This window comes from Tachyglossus aculeatus, chromosome 15, assembly GCF_015852505.1.
Source record: "Tachyglossus aculeatus isolate mTacAcu1 chromosome 15, mTacAcu1.pri, whole genome shotgun sequence".
Classification (NCBI taxonomy): Eukaryota; Metazoa; Chordata; class Mammalia; order Monotremata; family Tachyglossidae; genus Tachyglossus; species Tachyglossus aculeatus.
The window spans coordinates 110,867-136,854 of record NC_052080.1 but is presented as its reverse complement, the minus strand read 5'-3'; the positions used below and the strand labels follow the sequence as shown (position 1 = coordinate 136,854).

Here is a 25,988-nt window from a genome sequence, read left to right as displayed (position 1 = left end):
AGCGCTCAATAAATATGATTGATTGATTATTGATCGGTGTTCCCCGCCACCCCCCACCCCCCCCGGCTCATGGAGACCACTGGCACATCCCTCCAAGGGCATTGGTGCGAGAGCCCTGGCATCCCCCCGCCAGAGAGCATCCGCCTCTCCCCCTAGACCGTCAGCATCGCCCCGATTCTCTCAATCAATCAATCAATCATATTTATTGAGCGCTTACTGTGTGCAGAGCACTGTACTAAGCGCTTGGGAAGTACAAGTTGGCAACATATAGAGATGGTCCCTACCCGACAGTGGGCTCACAGTCTAGAAGTGGGAGTGTCTCGCCCCAGAGAGTGCCCTCTAGACTATAAGCTCATTGTGGGCAGGGATTGTGTCTGTTTATTGTTGTAAGGTGCTCTCCCAAGGGCTCAGTACAGTGTTCTGCACACGGTAAGCGCTCACTAAATACGACTGACTGACTGCCAGTCTCCTCCGTCTGCTCCCTCCCGGTGTTTGGGGGAGCTGAGTTTCCCAAGGGAGGTGGGCAGGATTAGCTGCCGTCCCCGGGCAAGTTCCGGGGAATGGCGCGTGGCTCTTCCTCACATCCGCCCCGGGAAACAGATCAAAGAGGAGCGGCTTAAAGAACACTGCTGGGGTGGATAATAATAATAATGATAATAATAATAATAATAATAATAACAATAATAATAATAACAATAATAATAATAATGCAAAGCCGAGAAACAGTCGCTCCATTTGTCGTGCGAGCAAAGGCGAGGCCTCCTTCAGAGCACTGCCACACTTGGAGAGAAACAGCGAGGCCTAGTGGGTAAAGCACTGGCCCGGGAATCAGAGGACCTGGGTTCTAATCCCGGCTCTGCCACTTGTCTGCTGTGTGACCCTGGCCGAGTCACTTTGCTTCTCTCTGCCTCAGTTCCCTCATCTGTAAAATGAGGGTGAAGACTGTGAGCCCTATATGGGACACGGTCCAACCTGAGAAGCCGCGTGGCTCGGTGGAAAGAGCCCGGGCTTTGGAGTCAGAAGTCATGGGTTCAAATCCCGGCTCCGGCGCTTGTCAGCTGGGTGACTTTGGGCAAGTCACTTCACTTCCCTGGGCCTTATCCATAAAATGGGGGTGAATAATAATAATAATAATTATAATAATAATAATAATGGCATTTGTTAAGCACTTACTAGGTGCAGAACACTAACCGCTGGAGTACATACAAGGTGATCAAGTTGTCCCACGCGGGGCTCACAGTCTTAATCCCCATTTTACAGATGAGGGAACTGAGGCTCAGAGAAGTTAAATGACTTGCCCAAGGTCCCACAGCAGATATGTGGCGGAGCTGGGATTCGAACCCATGACCTCTGGCTCCAAAGCCCGGTCTCTTCCCACTGAGCCACGCTGCTTCCCTGCCCCCACAGACCCACCCATCAGAAGACTGTGAGGCCCCCGTGGGACAACCTTGTAACCTCCCCAGCGCTTAGAACAGCGCTTTGCACACAATATGCGCTTAGTAAATGCCATCCTTCTTATTATTATTATCTATACCGGCGCATAGAGCATATTGGGCGCTCCCCAGCACTTAGAACAGCACTTTGTACATAGTATGTGCTTAATAAATGCCGTCATTATCGTTATTATCTATACTGGCGCATAGCGCCTATTGGGCGCTTAACAAATACCGTAAAAAAACAAGAGAGCTTTCTCTCCGGATGCCTTTTTCCCCTTCCCTTGAAACTTGCTGAAATAAAGAGGGGATTGAAAGAGGCCGAAGAGCACGCGACCCAGCAAGCCAGCCCCGGAATCCCGGAATCCCGGCCCACCCCCGCGGGTCCGCCGCCCCCGCTCCTTCCCCGCTGACCCTGATGGAGTCGGGACGCCCGCCGGCTCCGTGGCCCCGGAGTTTCTCCCCTTCCGTGAACTGAAGGCCCGGACCGATGGAGCCGTGCGAAGGCCAAGCGCAAGCCTGGATTTTGCCCTAAGCAGCCTGCCGGTTGGGAAGACCCGACCGGCGGGGCTCCAGGCTTTGCCAGAGCGTCTGTTGTGTCAGGATGAAGCATTCCTGGGGCCCGGGATTGGCTCCGCTCCCCCCATCTCCCGCAACGGGAAAGGCTCAGAGCAACCCAGCACTCACGGGGCCGGAGGCGCCCAGGACGAGGCGGGAGGGTGGTTGGGCTTCACAACAGCAGGCCCAACCGACCGGCGGGTTCGATCAATCAATCGTATTTAAATAAATGCCATTGATTGGGTTTTTTATGTTATTTGCTAAGTGCTTACTGCGGACCAAGTGCTGTGTGTTGAAGCACTGGGCTACATACAAATTAACTAGGTGGGATGCAGTCCCCGTCCCTCATGGGGCTCACAGTCTAAGAATTCATTCGTTTGTATTTATTATCAATCAATCAATCGTATTTATTGAGCGCTTACTCTGTTCAGAGCGCCGTACTAAGTGCTTGGGAAGTCCAAGTTGGCAACATCTAGAGACGGTCCCTACCCAACAGTGGGCTCACAGTCTAGGTGGGTTGTTTGTGTCAGATTTAGCCTGAACAGAGCCATCTTCAGCCTCCCAAGCATTGGCTTCCACCTTCCATAGGATGAAGAGCGGGATCTGACCATGCCGGGAGGGAAACTGACTTGGAAGGGACCGTCTCAAAGACTGAAAGACCAGTCTCCACCTAGGAGTGGAGACTGCCCCTACGTATTCATTTTTAAAACGAATTTCCCCCCTAAATGCATACATTTGTCATTGAACAATGTCTCGATTTGAGAAAGGGCCAAATCAATCAATCAATCAATCGTATTTATTGAGCGCTTACTGTGTGCAGAGCACTGTACTAAGCGCTTGGGAATTCCAAGTTGGCAACATCTAGAGACGGTCCCTACCCAACAGTGGGCTCACAGTCTAAAAGGGGGAGACAGAGAACAAAACCAAACATACTAACAAAATAAAATAAATAGAATAGATATGTACAAGTAAAATAAATAAATGAATAAATAGAGTAATAAATATGTACAAACATATATACATATATACAGGTGCTGTGGGGAAGGAAAGGAGGTAAGATGCGGGGGATGGAGAGGGGGGCGAGGGGGAGAGGAAGGAAGGGGCCTTCCCCTTTTCAGGGAAGGAGGTAAGATGCGGGGGATGGAGAGGGGGGTGAGGGGGAGAGGAAGGAAGGGGCCTTCCCCTTTTCAGAAATGTAGCCTTTCTGAAAATTTAAGAACTGTGTTGCTTGTGGCATCTAATCAGGATGTGAGTTTCTTAATGAGGGGCAAGATGGCTTGCAACTCTCACCCTACCCCTGGCCTTGATTAGGACTCATTAAAATCACAGTTAACGCTTGCAGCTGGGGGGTTTTCCTTTTTTTTGAAAAAAATGGCAGGAATTATGTCGCCAACTTGTACTTCCCAAGCGCTTAGTCCGGTGCTCTGCACACAGTCAGCGCTCAATACATACAGTTGAATGAATTGAATGAATGGATTCTGTCAGTGCTGTCACCCAGGGCAGCCGGTTAGCCCGCCAGGACGGTTAGCCCGTCCCGATGGCCGGCCGGCCGGCCTTGCCATCTTATGCCGTTTGCTTTGCAGGTGTCGCCCGGAGGCCAGTGAGGACGGGTGGAAGCGGCCGCCCGTGTCCCTTCAGGAGCTCCTGGCCTGGCTGCAGCTGAAGGAAGCCGAGCTGAGCCAGCAGCCTCCCCTGGGCGGGGACAGCCCCACCCTGCAGAAGCAGAATGACGCGCACAGGGTAAGAATCCTGCTAACCGCCAGGCAAGCGCTCAGTAAATGCCATTAAGAATAAGAATAATAATTTTGGTATTTGTTAAGTGCTTACTATCATCAATCGTATTTATTGAGCGCTTACTGTGTGCAGAGCACTGTACTAAGCGCTTGGGAAGTACAAATTGGCAACATGTAGAGACAGTCCCTACCCAACAGTGGGCTCACAGTCTAAAAAGGGGAGACAAAACCAAACATACTAACAAAATAAAATAAATAGAATAGATATGTACAAGTAAAATAAATAAATAAATAAATAGAGTAATAAATATGTGCAAACATATATACATATATACAGGTGCTGTGGGGAAGGGCTTACTATGTGCAAAGCACTGTTCTAAGCGCTGGGGGGGATACAAGGTGATCAGGTTGTCCCCCGTGGGGCTCAAAGTCTTCATCCCCGTTTTACAGATGAGGTCACTGAGGCCCAGAGAAGTGAAGTGACTTGCCCAAAGTCACACAGCTGACAATGGGCGGGCCGGGATTTGAGCCCAGGAACTCTGACTCCAAAGCCCAGGCTCTTTTCCACTGAGCCACACTGCTTGATTCGTTCTCTCTGTGTATCTCCTCCAGGACCTCCGTAACCTGTCCGTTTCCTTGATGCCTGTTCATTTCCTCTCCGAAATACCCTCTCTCCTGTTGATTTTCTCTCCCTCCTCCATAGCCTGTGTTTTAGACTGTGAGCCCACTGTTGGGTAGGGACTGTCTCTCTATGTTGCCGACTTGTACTTCCGAAGCGCTTAGTACAGTGCTCTGCACACAGTAAGCGCTCAATAAATACGATTGATGATGATTTCCTCTCCGAAATACCCTCTCTCCTGTTGCTTTTCTCTCCCTCCTCCATATCCTATGTTTTAGACTGTGAGCCCACTGTTGGGTAGGGACTGTCTCTCTATGTTGCCGACTTGTACTTCCCAAGCGCTTAGTACAGTGCTCTGCACACAGTAAGTGCTCAATAAATACGATTAATTGATTGATTTCCCGCCGAGGAGCGGGGGTGTGCGGCGTCTAGGAATCATCTTTTTTTTTTGCCACGTTCGCCGATTGAATTAACCTGCCATTTCAGCCTGATCTTAGCTTGGAATTTCAACTAAGCTGTGAGCCCACTGTTGGGTAGGGACCATCTCTATATGTTGCCAACTTGTACTTCCCAAGCGCTTAGTACAGTGCTCTGCACACAGCAAGCACTCAATAAATACGATTGAATGAATGAACAGAGATAGAAGCCTTCCCCCCGTGGAAGCATTTAAGTTTTGTCATTTTTTAAAATCCTAAAATAACTTCGGAATTCAGGAGAACGCGACAGGGTAAATACTAGTGGATTCTCTCTGGGGGATTTGCTTCCCTCCTGGTTGAACTAGCAGTGGGGGCCGCTACTTGGAGTGTCGGAAGAGGAATCAGAATCGGGGCCCGACTTTGGTCAGCCTGGAGCGCGGCGCACCGCACAGGGTATTCTACATCGACTCCCTAAGTCGTAGACACAACTGACACAACGGTTTCATCTTCAGTGTCGCCATTCCTTCCCGTAGCTGGGCCGCTATCCCGTGGCCGTTGTGTTGCTTTGAACTGGGACGCGTATCGAGACGTCCCGTCTCAAGTAAAAGCTGAGATAAGCAGAGTCCTCTCCCTACAAAGATCTAGGAAACCAAAAAGCTTTCTCCTGACATCATGGAATAATAATAATAATAATAATGATGGTATTTCTTATGAGCTTACTGTGTGCTAAGCACTGTAATCGCTGGGGGGGATATGAGGTGATCAGGTTGTCCCATGTGGGGCTCCCAGTCTTAATCTCCATTTTCCAGATGAGGTAACTGAGGCTCAGAGAAGTGAAGTGACTTGCCCAAGGTCACACAGCAGACACGTGGCAGAGCCGGGATTAGAACCCATGACCTCTGACTCACAAGCCCGTGATCCTTCCACTGAGCCGTGCTGCTTCTCGAAGACCTCAATCGATCAATTGGATTTATTGAGCGCTTACTGTGTCCAAAGCATTTGGGAGAGTACATAATTATTGCTGGTATTTGTTAAGCGCTTACTATGTGCAAAGCACTGTTCCAAGCGCTGGGGAGTATACAAGCTGATCAGGTTGTCCCACGGGGGGCTCACAATTTTAATCCCCATTTTACAGATGAGGTAACTGAGGCACAGAGAAGTTAAGTGACTTGCCCAAAGTCACAGAGCTGACAGCTGGCGGAGCTGGGATTCGAACGAACGATTGAATGAAGTGCTTAGTACAGCGCCCTGCACACAGTTAAAAGCTCAATAAATGCCATTGATTGGGTTTTTTAATGTTATTTGCCAAGTGCTTACTGCGGACCAAGTGCTGTGTGTTGAAGCACTGGGCTACATACAAATTAACTAGGTGGGATGCAGTCCCTGTCCCTCATGGGGCTCACAGTCTAAGAATTCATTCGTTTGTATTTATTATCAATCAATCAATCGTATTTATTGAGCGCTTACTGTGTGCAGAGCACTGTACTAAGCGCTTGGGAAGTACAAGTTGGCAACGTATAGAGACGGTCCCTACCCAACAGTGGGCTCACAATCTAGAAGAGGGAGACAGAGAACAAAACAAAATAACAAAATTATTGAGCGCTTCCGTGTGCAGAACACTGTACTAAGCACTTGGGAGAGTACGATACAACAGTATTAAACCGACACATTCCCCGCCACAACAAGCTTACAGTTAAGTAACGTGGCTCAGTGGAAACAGCGCGGACTTTGGAGTCAGAGGTCGTGGGTTCAAATCCCGGCTCGGCCAACTGTCAGCTGTGTGACTTTGGGCCAGTCACTTCACTTCTCTGCGCCTCAGTTACCTCAACTGTAAAATGGGGATTGACTGTGAGACCCACGTGGGACAACCTGATCACCTTGTCATCTCCCCAGCGCCTACAACAGTGCTTTGCACATAGTAAGTGCTTAATAAATGCTATCATTATTATTATTATTATTAAGTAGGAGGGAGAACAGGAGAACTGAGTCACGGAGGAGTCAAGCAACTTGCCTTGGGTAATGCAGCGTGGCTCAGTGGAAAGAGCCCGGGCTTTGGAGTCAGAGGTCCTGGGTTCAAATCCCGGCCCTGCCAATTGTCAGTTGTGTGACTTTGGGCAAGTCACTTCACTTCTCTGTACCTAAGTTACCTCATCTGTAAAATGAGGATTAAGACTGTGAGCCCCCTGTGGGACAACCCGATCACCTAGTAACCTCCCCAGCGCTTAGAACAGTGCTTTGCATGTAGTAAGCGCTTAATAAATGCTATTATTATTATTATTATTATTATTATTATTATTATTATTATTTTTATTTGGTAGAGCCATGATTAGAATTCAGGTCCTCCAATTCCCAGGCCCGTGCCCTTTCCTCTAGGCCATAACGTTTCTCATGCCTGTCGATGGATTGATTGGCAGCTGGGGTTGGCGAGGGTCCCGATAAGCTCCCGTTGCTCACCATCCTGGCAGCGGTGACGCCGTCCACAATAGAGCCGGATCAGACCAGATCTCTTTGTCCCCAGATCCCTTCCTGGGAGATAATAATAACAACAACAACAACAACAACAACAACAACAATAATAATAATAATAATAATAATAATAATAAATAATAATAATAATTAATAATAATAATAATAGTGGCATTTATAAAGCGCTTACTATGTGCAAAGCACTGTTCTAAGCCCTGGGGAGATTACAAGGTGATCAGCTTGTCCCACAGGGGGCTCACAGTCTTAATCCCCATTTTACACATGAGGTAACTGAGGCATAGAGAAGTGAAATGACTTGCCCTCTTTTGTTTTGTTCTCTGTCTCCCCCTTCTAGACTGTGAGCCCACTGTTGGGTAGGTACTGTCTCTCTATGTTGCCAACTTGTACTTCCCAAGTGCTTAGTACAGTGCTCTGCACACAGTAAGTGTTCAATAAATACGATTGATTGATTGATTGATCGCCTCCCCCTTCTAGACTGTGAGCCCACTGTTGGGTAGGGACTGTCTCTATATGTTGCCAACTTGGACTTCCCAAGCACTTAGTACAGTGCTCTGCACACAGTAAACGCTCAATAAATACGATTGATTGATTGATTGCCTCCCCCTTCTAGAGTGTGAGCCCACTGTTGAGTAGGGACTGTCTCTATATGTTGCCAACTTGGACTTCCCAAGCGCTTAGTACAGTGCTCTGCACACAGTAAGTGCTCAATAAATACGATTGATTGATTGATTGATTGCCTCCCCCTTCTAGAGTGTGAGCCCGCTGTTGGGTAGGGACTGTCTCTATATGTTGCCAACTTGTACTTCCCAAGCGCTTAGTACAGTGCTCTGCACACAGTAAGTGCTCAATAAATACGATTGATTGATTGATTGATATTGACTCCAAAGCCCGGGCTCTTTCCACTGAGCCACGCTGCTTCTCTGGTAGATGAGGATAGATTCTCTTCCAAAACAGCCGGGGGTCACCCGCGACCATGGGGTTATAAGATCTGGGTTGTTGGGCGCTGTTCAATCAATCAATCAATCAGTCAATCGTATTTATTGAGCGCTTACTGTGTACTAAGCGCTTGGGAAGTCCAAGTTGGCAACACCTAGAGACGGTCCCTACCCAACAGTGGGCTCACAGTGTAGAAGGGGGGGACAGAGAACAAAACCCAACATATTAACAAACGGAGAAGCGGTCCTCCCCAGCAGATACAAGGCCGGCCCTTCCACTGTTCCCAGCCGTCTGTTCCCATTTTGTCTCCCAGGCCTTCAAGAAGGAGTTAAAAGCCAAAGAGCCCGTGATCACCACTGCCCTCGAGTCGGTGCGGACTCTCCCGGATGAGCAGCCTGCGGCGGGACCGGAGAAGCCCTTCCTGGAATCCAGAGGTAATTGGGCGATGGGCGAGGGTGCGGGGACGGCAGATCCGGTGCTTTGAACAGTGCTTTGCACATAGTAAGCGCTTAACAGATGCCATCATCATCATCATCATCCGGGGAGACACTGGTCCCACCATCCATAGTCTTTGCCGCCGCTTCCTGGTTCTGTCCAACTCTGACTTTGGAAAGCTAAAGAGATCAATCAATCAATCAATCAGTCGTATTTATTGAGCGCTTACCGTGTGCAGAGCACTGGACTAAGCGCTTGGGAAGTCCAAGTTGGCAACATGTAGAGATGGTCCCTACCCAACCGTGGGCTCACAGTCTAGTGGGCTCACAGATCCTCATCCACAGTGGACGTGCAGTGATAGTTAACGATAAAATGATAAAAAAAGGTTACTCTATTTTATTTGTACATATTCATTCTATTTATTTTATTTTTTTAATTTGTTTTGTTCTCTGTCTCCCCCTTCTAGACTGTGAGCCCGCTGTTGAGTAGGGACCGTCTCTGTATGTTGCCAACTTGGACTTCCCAAGCGCTTTGTACAGTGCTCTGCACACAGTAAGCGCTCAATAAATATGAATGAATGAATGAATGAATAAAAACCGTGATACTCATTCAGTGTTTCTTACGTGCCAAGCACTGTATTAGGTGTTGGGACAAATCCGAGATAATCACGTTGGGAACAGTCCCTGTCCCACAAAGGGGCTCTTAGTGTAAGTAAGAGGGAGAACAGGGATCGAATCCCCATTTTTCCGAGGAGGAGACTGAGACCCAGAGACTCGCCTGAGGATCATTTGCCGGGCAAGTGACAGCTGGGTTTGGAAGCGTGACTCAGTGGAAAGAGCCCGGGCTTGGGAGTCAGAGGGCATGGGTTCTAATCCCGGCTCCGCCACTTATCGGCTGTGTGACTTTGGACAAGTCACTTAGCTTCTCTGGGCCTTAGTTACCTCATCTGTAAAATGGGAATGAAGACTGTGAGCCCCCCGTGGGACGGCCCGATCACCTTGTAACCTCCCCAGCGCTTAGAACGGTGCTCTGCACGTAGTAAGCGCTTAATAAATGCCATCATTATCATTATTAGCCAGCAGACAAGTGGCAGAATGGGGATTAGATCCCAAGTCCAGCATGGCTCAATGGAAAGAGCCCGGGCTTTGGAGTCAGAGGTCATGGGTTCAAATGCCGGCCCTGCTGATTGTCAGCCGTGTGACTTTGGGCAAGTCACTTCTCTGTGCCTCAGTTCCCTCATCTGTCAAATGGGGATGAAGACTGTGAGCCCCCCGTGGGACAGCCCGATCACCTTGTAACCTCCCCAGCACTTAGGACAGTGCGCTGCACGTAATAAGTGCTTAATAAATGCCATCATAAGTCACTTCTCTGTGCCTCAGTTCCCTCATCTGTCAAATGGGGATGAAGACTGTGAGCCCCCCGTGGGACAGCCCAATCACCTTGTAACCTCCCCAGCGCTTAGAACGGTGGTCTGCACATAGTAAGCGCTTAATAAATGCCGTCATTATTATTATTAGCCAGCAGACAAGTGGTAGAATGGGGATTAGGACCCAAGTCTTAATGCCCAGGCCCGTGCTCTCTCCATTGTACTTCCCAAGCGCTTAGTACAAGGTAAGCGCACAATAAATACAATTGAATGAATGAATGGATGTATTAGGCCTTGCTCCTTCTATGTTCTGTGCCCTCCTCACCTGGGAGGACAATCAATCAATCAATCAATCGTATTTATTGAGCGCTTACTGTGTGCAGAGCACTGTACTAAGCACTTGGGAAGTACAAGTCGGCAACACATAGAGACAGTCCCTACCCAACAGCGGGCTCACAGTCTAGAAGGGGGAGACAGAGAACAAAACCAAACATACTAACAAAATAAAATAAATAGAATAGATTTGTACAAGATAAATAAAGTAATAAATATGTACAAACGTATATACATATACATCATCCATGATGATGATGGTATTTGGTAAGCGCTTACTATGTGCCAACCGCTGTTCCAAGCGCCGGGGAGATACAAGGCCATCAGGTTGTCCCACTGTGAGCCCCACAAGGGACAACCTGCTTACCCTGTATTTACCCTAGCGCTTAAAACGGTGCTTGGCACATAGTCAACGCTTAATCAATCAATCAATCAATCGTATTTAATGAGCGCTTACTGTGTGCAGAGCACTGTACTAAGTGCTTGGGATGTACAAGTTGGCAACACATAGAGACAGTCCCTACCCAACAGTGGGCTCACAGTCTAGAAGGGGGAGACAGAGAACAAAACCAAACATACTAACAAAATAAAATAAATAGAATAGATATGTACAAGATAAATAAATAAAGTAATAAATATGTACAAACATATATACATATACATCATCCATGATGATGATGGTATTTGGTGAGCACTTACTATGTGCCAACCACTGTTCCAAGCGCCGGGGGAGATACAAGGCCATCAGGTTGTCCCACTGTGAGCCCCACAAGGGACAACCTGCTTACCCTGTATTTACCCTAGTGCTTAAAACGGTGCTTGGCACATAGTCAACGCTTAATCAATCAATCGTATTTATTGAGTGCTTACTGTGTGCAGAGCACTGTACTAAGCGCTTGGGAAGTACAAGTTGGCAACATAACTGCTTAACAAATCCATAATTATCATTATCCCGTGTGCGGTTCACAGTCATCACCCCCATTTTCCAGATGAGGTAACTGAGGAGGTGGGGCGGTTTCAGGGTCAGGGGAATCCCGCTGAAATGTCCGGCGGTCGGCGGCCGAGCCCGCGGGCCCTGACACCTCTGCCCCGGGAATGTCGCTCCAGCGCAGGAGTCGGGCCCGCTGCTGCGGAAGCAGGCCGCCGACGTGGCCGCCCAGTGGGATTCGCTGAGCCGGCGTGCGGCCGCCCGGCAGCGGCGCATCGACGAGGCCCTGGGCGGGCTGCGGGCCCTCCGCGAGGCCGCGGACCAGCTGGACGGAAAGCTGCGGCGGGCCCAGGGCGCCGCCCGCGCCTGGCACCCCGTCGGAGACCTGCCCGCCGACTCGCTGCAAGACCACCTGGAGAAAGTCAAGGTACCGCCCGCCGCCGCCACGGCTGGCTCGGCACGGCCTTACGAGCATCACGGGGAATGTGGTCGGGGAGGGAAAGAGGGGAAAGGAGGAAAAAGTAGCAAGAAACGAAGCTTAGAGGACAGAGAGAGGGAGAGAGCATCAGTCGTTGCTCAATTTGAATTTTGGTTTGGCTTAAACGTGAAAACCGATTCATTTTCTGGAATGCCCTCCCTCTGCCCATCCGCCAAGCTAGCTCTCTTCCTCCCTTCAAGGCCCTACTGAGAGCTCACCTCCTCCAGGAGGCCTTCCCACACTGAGCCCCTTCCTTCCTCTCCCCCTCGTCCCCCTCTCCGTCCCCCCACCTTACCTCCTTCCCTTCCCCACAGCACCTGTATAGATGTATAGATGTTTGTACAGATTTATTATTCTATTTATTTTACTTGTACATATCTATTCTATTTATTTCATTTTGTTAGTATGTTTGGTTTTGTTCTCCGTCTCCCCCTTTTAGACTGTGAGCCCACTGTTGAGCAGGGACCGTCTCTATACGGTGCCAACTTGGACTTCCCAAGCACCTAGTACAGTGCTCTGCACACAGTAAGCGCTCAATAAATATGATTGATTGATTGATTACTATGCGCCAAGCACCATTCTAAGCATTGGGGGCAGATACAAGGTGATCAGGTTGTCCCATGTGGGGCTCACAGTGTTAATCCCCATTTTACCGATGAGATAGTGATAATAATAATAATAATAATGATGATGGTATTTGCTAAGTGCTTAATACGTGCAAAGCACCATTCTAAGCATTGGGGCAGATACAAGGTGATCAGGTTGTCCCATGTGGGGCTCACAGTGTTAATCCCCATTTTACCGATGAGATAGTGATAATAATAATAATAATAATGATGATGGTATTTGCTAAGCGCTTAATACGTGCAAAGCACCATTCTAAGCATTGGGGCAGATACAAGGTGATCAGGTTGTCCCATGAGGGGCTCACAGTGTTAATCCACATTTTAGCGATGAGGTAATAATGATAATAATGATGGTATTTGTTAAGCGCTTACTATGTGCAAAGCACCGTTCTAAGCGCTGGGGCAGATACAAGGTGATGAGCTTGTTCCACGTGGGGCTCACAGTGTTAATCCCCATTTTACCAGTGAGGTGGTAATAATACTAATAATAATAATAAGAAGAAGAAGAATGGTATTTGTTAAGTGCTTACTACGTGCAAAGCACCATTCTTAGTGCTGGAGCAGATACAAGGTGATCAGCTTGTCCCACGTGGGGCTTACAGTCTTAATCCCCATTTTACAGATGAGGGAACTGAGGTGCGGAGAAGTGATTTGCCCAAAGTCACACAGCTGATAAGTGGCGGATCCAGGATTTGAACACATGACCTTTAACTCCCAAGCACCTGCTTTCAGTGGCCGGCTGGGATGGGGATTATCCCATCCTGGGATTCAGACAGTGCATGGCCTGAGCCCCCAGAAAGGCTTGTGGTGGCCCTGGGATCCCCTATATCAATCAATCAATCGTATTTATTGAGCGCTTACTGTGTGCAGAGCACTGTACTAAGCGCTTGGGAAGTACAAGCTGGCAGCAAATAGAGACAGTCCCTAGGTATATCCTAGCAAGGCTATGAGTGACACCGTGGGAGCAGTTGATGGGCTCCCCGTTAATGTCTTCCAGCCTCTGCAGAGAGCGAGCAGCGTGACTCAGTGGCCAGAGCGCCGGCTTGGGCGCCCGAGGTCCCGGGTTCCAATCCCGGCTCCGCCACTTGTCAGCTGTGTGACTTGAGGCAAGTCGCTTCTCTGGGCCTAGACTGTGAGCCCGCTGTTGGGTAGGGACCGTCTCTAGATGTTGCTAACTTGTACTTCCCAAGCGCTTAGTACAGTGCTCTGCACACGTAAGTGCTCAATTAATACAATTGAATGAATGAATGAATGTATGGGCCTCAATTACCTCATCTGTAAAATGGGGATGAAGACTGTGAGCCCCGTGTGGGACAACCTGATCACCTTATATCTACCTGAGCATTTAGAACAGTGCTTGGCACAGAGTAAGCGCTTAACAAATACCATCATCATTGTTAGTATAATAATAATAATAATAATAATGATGATGGCATTTGTTAAGCGCTTACCATGTACAAAGCACTGTTCTAAGCGCTGGGGAGGTTACAAGGTGATCAGGTTGTCCCACGGGGGGCTCACAGTCTTCATCCCCATTTTACAGATGAGGGAACTGAGGCCCAGAGAAGTTGTGACAAAGTCACACTAGGCCGCTATTTATTGATTTTATTTGTACATATTTAATTTATTTATTTTGTTAATATGTTTTGTTGTCTGTCTCCCCCTTCTAGACTGTGAGCCCGCTGTTGAGTAGGGACCGTCTCTAGATGTTGCCAACTTGGACTTCCCAAGCGCTTTTAGTACAGTGCTCTGCACACAGTAAGCGCTCAATAAATACAATTGAATGAAGGAACACAGCTGACAAGTGGCGGAGCCGGGATTTGAACCCATGATCCCTGACTCCAAAGCCCGGGCTCTTTCCATTGAGCCATGCTCATTCCGCAGATGATGTGGGAATGTTGTATTAATGAACCGGCCTTTGGGTTTTAGGGAGGCATCGAGAGGCTCTGGGCAAAAATCAATCAGTGGTGTTTACTGAACGCTTACAGAGGGCTGACACTGTACTGAGCACTCGAGAGAGCATGTACCGTCAGACACGATCCCTGCCCACCAGGAGCTGCACTTAGAGAAGCAGCGTGGCTCAGTGGGAAGAGCCCGAGCTTGGAAGTCAGAGGGCATGGGTTCTAATCCCGCTCCGCCTCTGGTCAGCTGTGTGACTTTGGGCAAGTCACTTAGAGAAGCAGCGCAGCTCAGTGGAAAGAGCCCGGGCTTTGGAGTCAGAGGTCATGGGTTCGAATCCCAGCTCTGCCAATTGTCAGCCGTGTGACTCTGGGCAAGTCACTTCACTTCTCTGGGTCTCAGTGTCCTCATCTGTAAAATGGGGATTAAGACTGTGAGCCCCCCGTGGGACAACCTGATCACCTCGTAACCTCCCCAGTGCTTAGAACAGTGCTTTGCACATAGTAAGTGCTTAATAAATGCCATTATTATTATTCAGTCATTCATTCAATCGTATTTATTGAGCGCTTACTGTGTGCAGAGCACTGTACTGAGCGCTTGGGAAGTACAAGTCGGCAACACGTAGAGACGGTCCCCACCCAACAGTGGGCTCACAGTCTAGAAGGGGGAGACAGACAACAAAACAAAACATATTAACAAAATAAAATAAATAGAATATGTACAAGTAAAATAAATAGAGTGATAGTATTATCTCTCTGCCTCAGTGACCTCACCTGGAAAATGGGGATCAAGATTGTGAGCCCCAAGTGGGACAACCTGATCACCTTGTATCTATCCCAGTGCTTAGAACAGCGCTTTGCACATACTAAGCACTTAATAAATGTCATTATTATCATTATCATTATTGAGAAGCAGCGTGGCTCAGTGGAAAGATCACAGGGCTTTGGAGTCAGAGGTCATGGGTTCAAATCCCTGCTCCGCCACTTGTCAGCTGTGTGACTTTGGGCAAGTCACTTCACTTCTCTGTGCCTCACTTACCTCATCTGTAAAATGGAGATGAAGACTGTGAGCCCCATGTGGGACAACCTGATCACCTTGTAACCTCCCCAGCGCTTAGAACAGTGCTTTGCACATAGTAAGTGCTTAATAAATGCCATCATTATTAATAGTATTATTATTATTATCTCTGTGCCTCAGTGACCTCGCCTGGAAAATGGGGATCAAGATTGTGAGCCCCAAGTGGGACAACCTGATCACCTTGTATCTATCCCAGTGCTTAGAACAGTGCTTTGCACATGGTAAGCGCTTAATAAATGCCATCATTATTATTATCTCTGTGCCTCAGTGACCTCACCTGGAAAATGGGGATCAAGATTGTGAGCCCCAAGTGGGACAACCCGATCACCTTGTATCTATCCCAGTCCTTAGAACAGCGCTTGGCACAGAGCGCTTAACAAATATCATTATTATTATTATTATTATTAATATTATTATTATTATTATCATTATCTAGATGGGAAGACAGACATTGGAATCAATTCCGGGTAGGGGAAATGGCAGGGTGAAAGGCTGTCGTACAAAAGTGCCGTGAGTCTGCGAGTGGAGGGAATATCAAGTACTGAAAGGGTACAGGGGATGCCAAAGCCTTCCTTTTTTATGGAATTTGTTAAGCGCATACTATGTGCCAGGGGCTGTTTGAAGCGCTGGGGTAGATACAAGATCAATCAATCAATCAATCAATCAATCGTATTTATTGAACGCTTACTGTGTGCAGAGCACTGTACTAAGCGCTTGGGAAGTACAAGTTGGCAACGTATAGAGACATGAGAACCAAAGTCACCTGCCTCCCAAGGCCGGACGCTTTCCATGATCTTGCACGTACCATCAACATTGCCAACAAAAATGGAACTTATTGAGTGCTTACCGTGTGCCCGGCACTCTACTGAGCGCTCGGGAGACGACGATAGAACAGAGTGTTCTTTTTCCGGTACTTGTTAAGTGCTTACTATGTGTCAAACACTGTTCTAAGCGCTGGGGTAGATACAAAACAATTAGGTTGGATACAGTCCCTTGTCCCACATGGGGCTCACCATCTAAGCAAGAGGGCGATCGGGTATTTAATCCCCATTTTTCAATCCATCAGTCATATTTACTGAGCACTTACGAAGGTGGAGAGCACCTTACTAAGTGCTTGGGAGAGCACAATACAGCAGAATTCATTCATATTTATTGAGCGTTTACTATGTGTAGAGCACTGTACAAGATAATCAGGTTGGACACAGTCCCTGTCTCTCACAGGGGTCACAGCCTTCATCCTCATTTTCCCGCTGTCAGGTAGGGACCGTCTCTAAATGTTGCCAACTTGGACTTCCCAAGCGCTTAGTCCAGTGCTCTGCGCACAGTAAGCACTCAATAAATACGATTGAACGAATGAATGCAGGAATTTTACAGGTGAGGGTCCTGAGGCACGCAGAAGTGAAGTAACGTGCCCAAGGTCGTCCAACAGATGACCGGCGGAGCCGGGATTAGAACCCCGGTTCTTTTAACTTCCAGATCCGAGCTCCGTCCACCGGGCCGCTCTGCTCCTCTGATTAAGAGAAGCAGCATGGCTCATTGGAAAGAGCCCGGGCTTTGGAGTCAGAGGTCATGGGTTCAAATCCTGGCTCCGCCAATTGTCAGCTGTGTGACTTTGGTCAAGTCACTTCACTTCTCTGGGCCTCAGTTCCCTCATCTGTAAAATGGGGATTAAGACTGTGAGCCCCGAGTGGGACAACCTGATCACCTTGTATCCTCCCCAGCGCTTAGAACAGTGCTTTGCACATAGTAAGCGCTTAACAAATGCCATTATTGTTATTATTTTTATTATTCTGCCGGACAGAAATCTAGTGAAATTGGGATTTTAGACAGATTTCGTTCCAGCCCTCCCACTGGGCCGGCGCCGGACGTATTCCCGTTTTAACGGTTGGCTTCCGTGGCTTCTCGTAGGCCCTCGGAGCAGAAGTCGAAGCCCTGAAGGAAAACGTGAACCACGTGAGCGATCTTGGCCAGCAGCTGGCCGCGTCGGACATCCCGCTCTCTCCGTGCAACCTGAACCGCCTCGAAGACCTCAACTCCCGGTGGAAGCTCCTGCAGGTCAGTGCGTGTCCGTTGGCTGGGATTTCTGAGGACGGGGCCGGGATGGCTTTGGGTGACCATTAAGCTCCCATAAGGGAAGGGGAGGAAGCCGAAATCGGAGGAAGCCCATCATCTGTGGGCGTTTCTGGAGTTCGCGTTCACGGACGGTCCCGTTTACCCTACCCTGTGGGGGGTCACTGATTGATCGGTGTGCTGATGCTGGAAAAGCAGCATGTCCTTATGGATAGAGCCTGGGTTTGGGAATCAGGAGGACCCGAGTTCTAATCCCAGCTTCGCTTTCTGTCTGCTGTGTGATCTTGGCCTTTTCTGGGCTCCAGTAAGCCCCATGTTGGACAGGGTCTGTGTCCGACGTGATTAGTTTAAACCTTCCCTAGTGCTTAGTTTTCGTACTTCCCAAGCGCTTAGTACAGTGCTCTGCACACAGTAAGCGCTCAATAAATATGAATGAATGAATAGTACAGAGCCACAGAGTGACACATAGGAAGCGCTTAACAAATACCATTTTAAAAAAGGGAGAGATTCTGTTTGGTTATTTTTTTCACACTCCCTGGGCATCTGGCCTTAAGAAATTGGAGCGGCTGGACATCCGTCAAGGGCTTTCCATCGAATTGGGCTGTAATGCCAGTTATTTCTTGATCGGGTTCTAGTTTCGGACGTGCTAAGCTTGAGGTGACGAGAGGACGTTCACTCTTTCATTCAGTCGTATTTATTGAGCGCTTACTGTGTGCAGAGCACTGTACTAAGCGCTTGGGAAGTACGAATACTAAGCACTAGGGAAGGTTTAAACTAATCACGTCGGACACAGACCCTGTCCAATATGGGGCTTACTGATCGTTTTAGAGAAATGATCCAGGAGGCAGAGTGAGGGATGGACCGGAGCGGGGCGAAACGGGAGGCAGAGAGGTCGTTGAGAAGGCTGGGGCGGTCAGCAACGTAGAGAATACGATAAGTGCTTGGCTCAGAGTGGTAGCAGTTTGGCCGGAGAGGGAGGAGGCCGGAAACCAGAGACGTTGTGAAGGTAGAACCGAGGGGATTTGGTGAACGAGAAAATGTGTCGGTAGCGTGACTTGGGAAGCTGTGGGTGGAAACGGACCCTGAGGCAGATCTTGATAGGGATCGTGCTTTTCTCCGGCGTCGGAAAGACAGCAGTCGCTGAGACGTGCTTCCCCTGGAGCCGAGGGTGGACGGTGGGCTTTTGAAGACAGTCACGCTCAGCGTTGGCGGTCAGCAGGCCCCAGCCTCTTCCCCGGCAGCCAGCCTGGCTCTTGGGAGAGGCCCTAAAACAGTCACCCTCAATGTCCCGGGCTCCGGGGTGCCCTGAAACAGTCGCCCCCCATTGCCAGATCTCCGGTTGGACGGATGAAACCACCTCGCCCGAAGTTCCTGGGCTCCGGGGACCCCGCGACCATTTCCCCAGTTGTCGGCAAGGATCGAGCGATGGATCGATTGATCGGCAGGGTGGGACGGGGCCAAAGGGGATTGGGGGCTGGAGGCAGGTCATCCCCACCCCTTGTTCCGTCCGCAGACCCCAGAGCTGCCGAGCCCACCCTGGCCCACCCCCTGGCCACGTTGTGGGTGCCCACCAGTCCCCACGCAGTTCGCCCCTCAAGGCCGCACGTCCCAAGGGCTACCCGGATCCCTCTCTGTCCGTCAACGGCAGCTATTCGATCGGTCTCGTCTATCGAGCGTCTAGTACTACGTGGTTGGGCGAGTTCAGTAAAGCAGGGTTGGTGGAGATGTTCCCTGCCCACGGTGAGCTTACAGTCTAGAGTATTGAGCACGGTCCTGAGAGCCTGGCCTAGAAAAGCAGTGCGTTCGCCCCGCCGTCCCCCGTTCTGCCCCAGGGCTTTGCCTAACCCCCGTACGTGGCTTCTCCATTCGCGCTGGAAAATGACAGTCCGCCCACACCTGCCTGGCATTCCCGGCTCCAAACGGGCCCGGTCTTGCTGGCAAATTAGAGGTTTGACACCTGCCTCTCTCCCTTCCTTCCTCCCCCACTCCGAGCCAGATGTTGATCTTTGGCTCCCCGACGGACGTCCCCCGAAAGCCGGAGAATCCAGTGGCCGGCGTTCGGATAACACTAAATCCTCCGTCTGGGGGGCCCAAGTGACCGTCCCTGGAAGCCCCGATTCCCGGCCTTCCCGGGATTCGACTCCGTCGCGGCGACCCAGCGCGTATCGGGGGCCCGGGGCTCCAGGCTGCAGGGTCCCCGGGCCTAAACAGCTGCGTCATTACTGCAGTGATTCATCTCCAAGCTGAGCACAGCTGTGTTTCCAGTTTCAATTAACAGCCCCTTAATTGCGTATCCATCTCATGTTACTAATTTAGTTAATGTATTCATAATTAAGAGTATTCTGTTTCCTACCAAGGTTGGTTGAGCTCAGAGCGTTGTCAAGAGGAATACGTTTTAAGGCAGCGGCTCTGGGGGATTTTGTTTGTTCTGATCACGTTGAAGGAAAGCGCCCTGCCCCGACCAGAGGATGAATTTGGTGGGGATTTTTGGAAGGGGAAGTGAGAAAGCTTTGGAAGTCGTGGCGGCACCGGTCTCTCAACACTGTTGCCAACTTGTACTTAAAGCGCTCAATCAATCAATCAATCAATCAATCAATCAATCGTATTTATTGAGCGCTTACTGTGTGCAGAACACTGTACTAAGCGCTTGGGAAGTACAAGTTGGCAACATATAGAGACGGTCCCTACCCAACCGTGGGCTCACGGTCTAAATCCAGTAGAGTGAATGAACGAATTCATTCGATGGTATTTACTGAGTGCTTACTGTGTGCAGAACACTGTGTTAAGCGCTTGGGAAGTACAAGTTGGCAACATATAGAGGCAGTCCCTACCCAACAGTGGGCTCACAGTCTAAATCCGATAAAGTGAATGAACGAATTCATTCGATGGTATTTACTGAGTGCTTACTGTGTGCAGAGCACCGTACTGAGCTCTTGGGTAGGGACCGTCTCTATACGTTGCCAACTTGTACTTCCCAAGTGCTCAGTAAGTGCTCAATAAATACGATTGAATGAATGAACAATAAACAGGCACACTCCCCGCCCACAGTGTCCTTACAGTCTAGAGGGGGAGACGGATATTAGAATACAGAAGCATAAATAAGTAAAATGACAGGCACGTGCAGAAATGCTGTGGGGACTCTGATTACGTTCAAAATTCTGCTCTTGATAGTTTTGATAAGAATAAACCTGGTATTTGTTAAAGCGCTCATTATATGTCAACCAGTGCGCTAAGCATTAGGATAGACACCATGTAAGCCAATTAGACGCAGTCCCTGCCCCATAAAGGGCTCACGGTCTAAGAGGGAAGGAGGATGGATATTTCATCTCCATTTTACAGTGAAGCACACTGAGGTTAAGTGACTCCTCTAGAATGTGAGCTCACTGTGGGCAGCGAATTTGTTCGCCAGCCCTCCCAAGTGCTTAGTACAGCGCTCTGTTCACAGTAAGCGCTCAATCAATGCGACTGATTGATTGTCAAGGTCACAGAGACGGGCGAATGGCGGCGCTGGGACCTCCAACTCCCGGGCCCTGCTCTTTCTGCATGGACGTCCAGATTTCCAACTGGCTGATTGGATTCGGATTATTGTCTAGGGCCCCAGAGCACCATCGCTGGATGTCCAGGTAGGGTTGAGACTCCCTTGAGCCCTTGGGGAAGAGGGCTCTTCTTCCTGCACATGTGATATATAGCGTGGCAACACTTTGGGAGCTCAGTACAGTGCCCATCACCTAGTGGATGCTCCGTAAATGCTGGTCTGTTATAGACAGGTAGTTCATTCATTCATTTATTCAATCGTATTTATTGAGCGCTTACTGTGTGCAGAGCACTGTACTAAGCGCTTGGGAAGTACAAGTTGGCAACATACAGGGACGGTCCCTACCCAACAGTAGGCTCACAGTCCAGAAGGGGGGAGACAGACAACAAAACAAAACATATTAAAATAAAATAAATAGAATAGTAAAGATGTACAAGTAAAATAGAGTAATAAATATGTACAAACATATATGACATTAATTTTTTTTGAGCTTTAGGATATTATAAATATAAATAAACCTGGTGACCTTTCAGAACATGAAAGCACACTGTGGTAATCGAATCCAAAAAAACTTCTTTCCTCCAGAAGACTGTATAACGTAACATCTCTGGGCACTTTTCCATCACCACCTTGGAAGAGAAGTCATCATTTTTCCACACAGGCTATTGACACCAAGGTTGCTTTAATAACCCTCAAAATAAACTCCCTGACTTGTTCAAAATGAAGCAGGCCTGGGAATCGGAAGAGCCTGCGTTCTGATCCCAGTTCTGTCTCTTGTCTGCTGTGTGACCTTGGGAAAGTCACTTAACTTCTCTGTACCTCGATTCCCTCATCTGTAAAAAATGGGGATTAAGACCGCGAGACCCATGTGGGACAGGACTGTGTCCAACCTAATTTGCTGATGCGCTCAGTATAGTCCTTGGCACGCAGTAAGCGCTTAACAAATGCAGTATCATCTATTATTATTATATTATATTATTATATTATCATCTATTAATATTATTATTATCTATTATTATTATAGTATTATTATTATTGTTCTTCTGTTGTACTCCCCTGCATGCTCGGCGTAAAGTGGGGGTTCAGTAGATACTTATCGATTGAGCCCATCGTGGGCAGGGATTGTAACTCTTTATTGTTGTCTTGTGCTTTCATTCATCCATCCATTCATTCATTGTCGTGTTTATTGAGCGCTTACTGTGTGCACAGCACTGTACTAAGCGCTTGGGAAGGACAAGTCGGTAACATATGGAGATGGTCTCTACCCGACAACGGGCTCACGGTCTAGAAGGGAAGGCAGATGACGCCCATCTACAGCACCCCAGGGATGAACCCCAAAGGCCAAGGATGGGGTGCAGGTTTAGTACAGTGCTCTGCACACAGTAAGCGCTCAGTAAATAGGATTGAATGAATGAATGAATGATTTCAAGGGCTGATGTTCTCGAAAGACTGGAAAGACATAATCTGTAGGTACGTGATGATGTAGAGTGTACGGATCAGCCTTCTGTATGCCTGCTAAAGGGGAATGATGAAATATTTTCCTCACGTAATTTGTCTGTATCTCCGAGGGGCAGCGAAAGCGTAGGAAAAAGCGGACTCCAGAAAGAGCTTGTTATAGTCTTGTTTTGGGGTTTGCATCATTAACAAGAGCGGCGTTTCACCGCAGAGTCGTGCCCCGTCCGCCGTTACACGGCTCATTGGTTTCTAATCTCGAGGGGGCCCCTCGGGAAGGGCAACCTGGATGCAGTAAGTCGGGGCACGGTGAGCTACGTGCGAGGGGGAAATTCGGTTCGCCGACCCCTCGGCGTCGGTACCTTGGTTGAAAAGTGTCCGTGCTGTACCCGTGGTTCCTCGGCCGGCGACTGTGATTGGAATGTGAAAATCAACAGGTCCGGCGAGGCCTGACCGGAAAATCGGAAGAAAGACTTTAACAAGGCAGGTAAGGCCGGCCAGCAGTCAATCAGTTATTCACACAGATGAGGTTTTGTCTGTTTTTACGGTATCCGTTAAGCACTTACTACGAACCCCATCACTTAGATAGAAAGTAATTGTGTTGGACACAGTCGTTGTCCCACACAGGGCTCACAGTCTTAATCCCCGTTTTACAGATGAGGTAACTCAAACGTAGAGCATGAAGTGACGTTTCCAAGGTCACCCGGCAGACAAGTGGCAGAGCTGGGATTCGAACCCAGGGCCTTCCGACCCCCGGAACTGCCCTGTCTCTCCACTGGGCCCCGCTGCTCGTGGCGTGACAAATGAGGGCGAAGCCCCGCGCCCGGAGCTTGCCCCGATCCCTGCCCTCAAGAAGCCGACACTCTGATGCCCGGAGGGTGCCTCCCAGCTATTGGGATTTTTCCAGAAGCCTCTGGTGGAGGCGGGGAGCTCAGGAGTTGGCTGGCTGGAGGTTCCTGGAGAGTCTGGCTACCCCGGTATCGACCGGTAGGCATGAGCGGGTTCCTGGTGCGAGGTAGTGTCCGGAGAGTGGCGGGAAGTGGTGAGAACGTGAAGTAAATTCCCATCCCCACCCAGCTTCCCAGCTCCCCTCCCTCCATGCCCACTGCTTGCGGCCCCAACAGCTGCTCACCAGCTGTGGGGAGGTGTCCGCGTCATCCTCCTCATCCTCCTCTTCATCCTCGGGGAATGCTACTAGCCCGGTGTCTGCCAGGCCTGGTCTCTGAGTGGCAGACTGGCATCCCCCAAGCGCTTAGTACAGTGCTCTGCACACAATAAGCACTCAATAAATATGATTGATGGATTGATTGATCCCCCTCCTCCCCCCTCTATCCCCCCCGCCTACCTCCTTCCCTTCCCCACAGCACCTGTATATATGTATATACATTTGACCGTATTTATTACTCTATTTATTCATTTTACTTGTACATATCTATTCTATTTATTTTATTTTGTTAATATGTTTTGTTTTGTTCTCTGTTTCCCCCTTCTAGACTGTGAGCCCACTGTTGGGTAGGGACCGTTTCTAGATGTTGCCAACTTGTACTTCCCAAGCGCTTAGTCCAGTGCTCTGCACACAGTAAGCGCTCAGTAAATACGATTGATTGATTGATTGATCCAGGCCAGAGAGAGAGAGAAGCAGCATGGCTCAGTGGAAAGAGTCCGGGCTTTGGAGTCAGAGGTCATGGGTTCAAATCCCGGCTAGGCCAATTGTCAGCTGTGTGACTTTGGGCAAGTCACTTCACTTCTCTGGGCCTCAGTTACCTCATCTGGAAAATGGGGATGAAGACTGTGAGCGCCCCCCCATGGGACAACCTGTTCACCTTGTAACCTCCCCAGTGCTTAGAACAGTGCTTTGCACATAGTAAGTGCTTAATAAATGCCATTATTATTATTATTAGTATTACCTGGGCAAAGGTGAGGTCTTGGTCTTCCCCTGCTGAAGTTAGCCGGCCCTGGCCAGCACCGGTCTTGGGCATCGGGGTGGGGAGGGGGCCGCCCCAAGCCTGGCCTCTCCGCCGTGCCCTCCGACCCACAGGTGGGGCGGGCCCCGGAGAGAGGTCAGCCCCGGTCCCCGGGGTTGGAGAGGGACTCCAGCCAGGGGCTCGAAACCCTGAGCGCCCTGGTACGATGAGACTCGGTCCGGCTCGGACTCCAAAGCGGGAGGGAAGCGGCCAGAAGCGACGGGGGACGGACGAAGGGCCAGTTCACCGACGGGCACCCGTTCCCCCGGCCTCGGCCAGCCACCGTGGACTCCTGAAATGCTAGGCCTCGACGGCACCGGGCGAGAGTCATGTGGACCGAACGTGGCCCGAACCCCGATTTCCACTAAAACGTTGGGTCGTGGGACGATGGGGACGTCAGGCCATCGCATCGTGCTGGGGATGGGTCGGTGACAGTGGTCAAGGGCGAACGAGCGGGAAATACGGGAGAACAGGGCGTCCTGGGACATGCTTCTGGCCCTTATGTGGGAGAAGGAGGAGGAACCGGCGTCTGCTTGGCAGCCCCGAGCTCACTGGGGGAGAATTTGGCTCGATGCTGAACAGGCAGAGGGCAGAAATCGCTCATTCAGAGAGGGTCCCGAGGGATGCCCTTACTCCCTCACCCTCCTACCGGCTTTTAATCACCCCGAGGTCAGAGGGCAGTAAAAGAGAGAAAAGAGAGAGAGGGAAAGAGACAACTTTAAATTCCACGTGGGCCTGGGCAATGGAGCAGAGCAGATAGGAAAGCTACGGTGTGTCCACATCCTGTGTGTGTGTGTACACGGGGCGTGAGTCATCAGTCTTCTTCCAGGATGGCGCAAATCCCGTGAAAACGTCAGCTTCTTTGAGCGCTGCTGAACCTCCGTCTGTTGGGGAGGGACTTTCTTTTGACAATATATCGGTTGCATTGAGTATCACCCACCGCTCTCCGATGAGCAGAAGACTCAGAAAGGGGGACTTGGGGAAGATTGAACTTTAGATAGCAGCTCAATTAGCAGCATTTGGAAAAACTAACAGAGCCTTAATTAAATGTCTTTCCATTTATTTAGTCCTTTTAATCCAAAATGTACTGGAGCAGCCATTGCCCTCAGCCTTCCTCTTGCCGTAACAGATTTTAGTGTCCAAAGCATAACAGAAAGGTACGTTCTTGTGATTTAGCTGATGGCTGTCGTTTGGCACTTCTGCTTAATATTTTCCTACACAACCATTTTGGGTATATCAATATGACACAGATCCCTGATGAAAGAGTTATACCTCTGGGGAGAAATGGATTTTCAGAGTTTGGGCCTTTTTCATCTTAAATAATAATGACGGCATTTGTTAAGCGCTTACTACGTGCCAAGTAAATGACAGCAGTAGGAAATTTTCTGACGGCAGGGTGCTCCGCACGGAGCAGATGGCCAATCCGGAGCACCGAATGACAGACTGATGGAGAGGCCCAACGTATCCCGTCCCTCCCCTCCGTATGTCGCTCCGCCAGGGCTCCCGTTGAACTCCCCGGGCTGCTGCCCAGTTAGCTCTCTGGTTCTTTTACCTTTTTTTCCCCACATTTGTCCGTATTGAGTTTTCAGGAGACCTATTACCCAAACCCGGAATTAAATTGAATATGGAAAACAGTCAGGAGG

The 25,988-nt window shown here is 49.4% G+C and overlaps 1 protein-coding gene across 6 annotated transcripts in view; it reads left to right on the top strand.

Moving 5' to 3' along the window:
• DMD (dystrophin) overlaps positions 1 to 25,988 on the top strand; it is a 553,630-nt gene that overhangs the window by 442,639 nt on the left and 85,003 nt on the right. For all 6 annotated transcript variants that reach the window (XM_038757062.1, XM_038757063.1, XM_038757065.1 and 3 more), the window contains 4 exons: positions 3,575 to 3,731; positions 8,496 to 8,616; positions 11,424 to 11,671; positions 17,233 to 17,379. In XM_038757062.1, the coding sequence (XP_038612990.1) occupies positions 3,575 to 3,731; positions 8,496 to 8,616; positions 11,424 to 11,671; positions 17,233 to 17,379 (673 nt within the window). The remainder of the gene's footprint in view (positions 1 to 3,574; positions 3,732 to 8,495; positions 8,617 to 11,423; positions 11,672 to 17,232; positions 17,380 to 25,988) is intronic.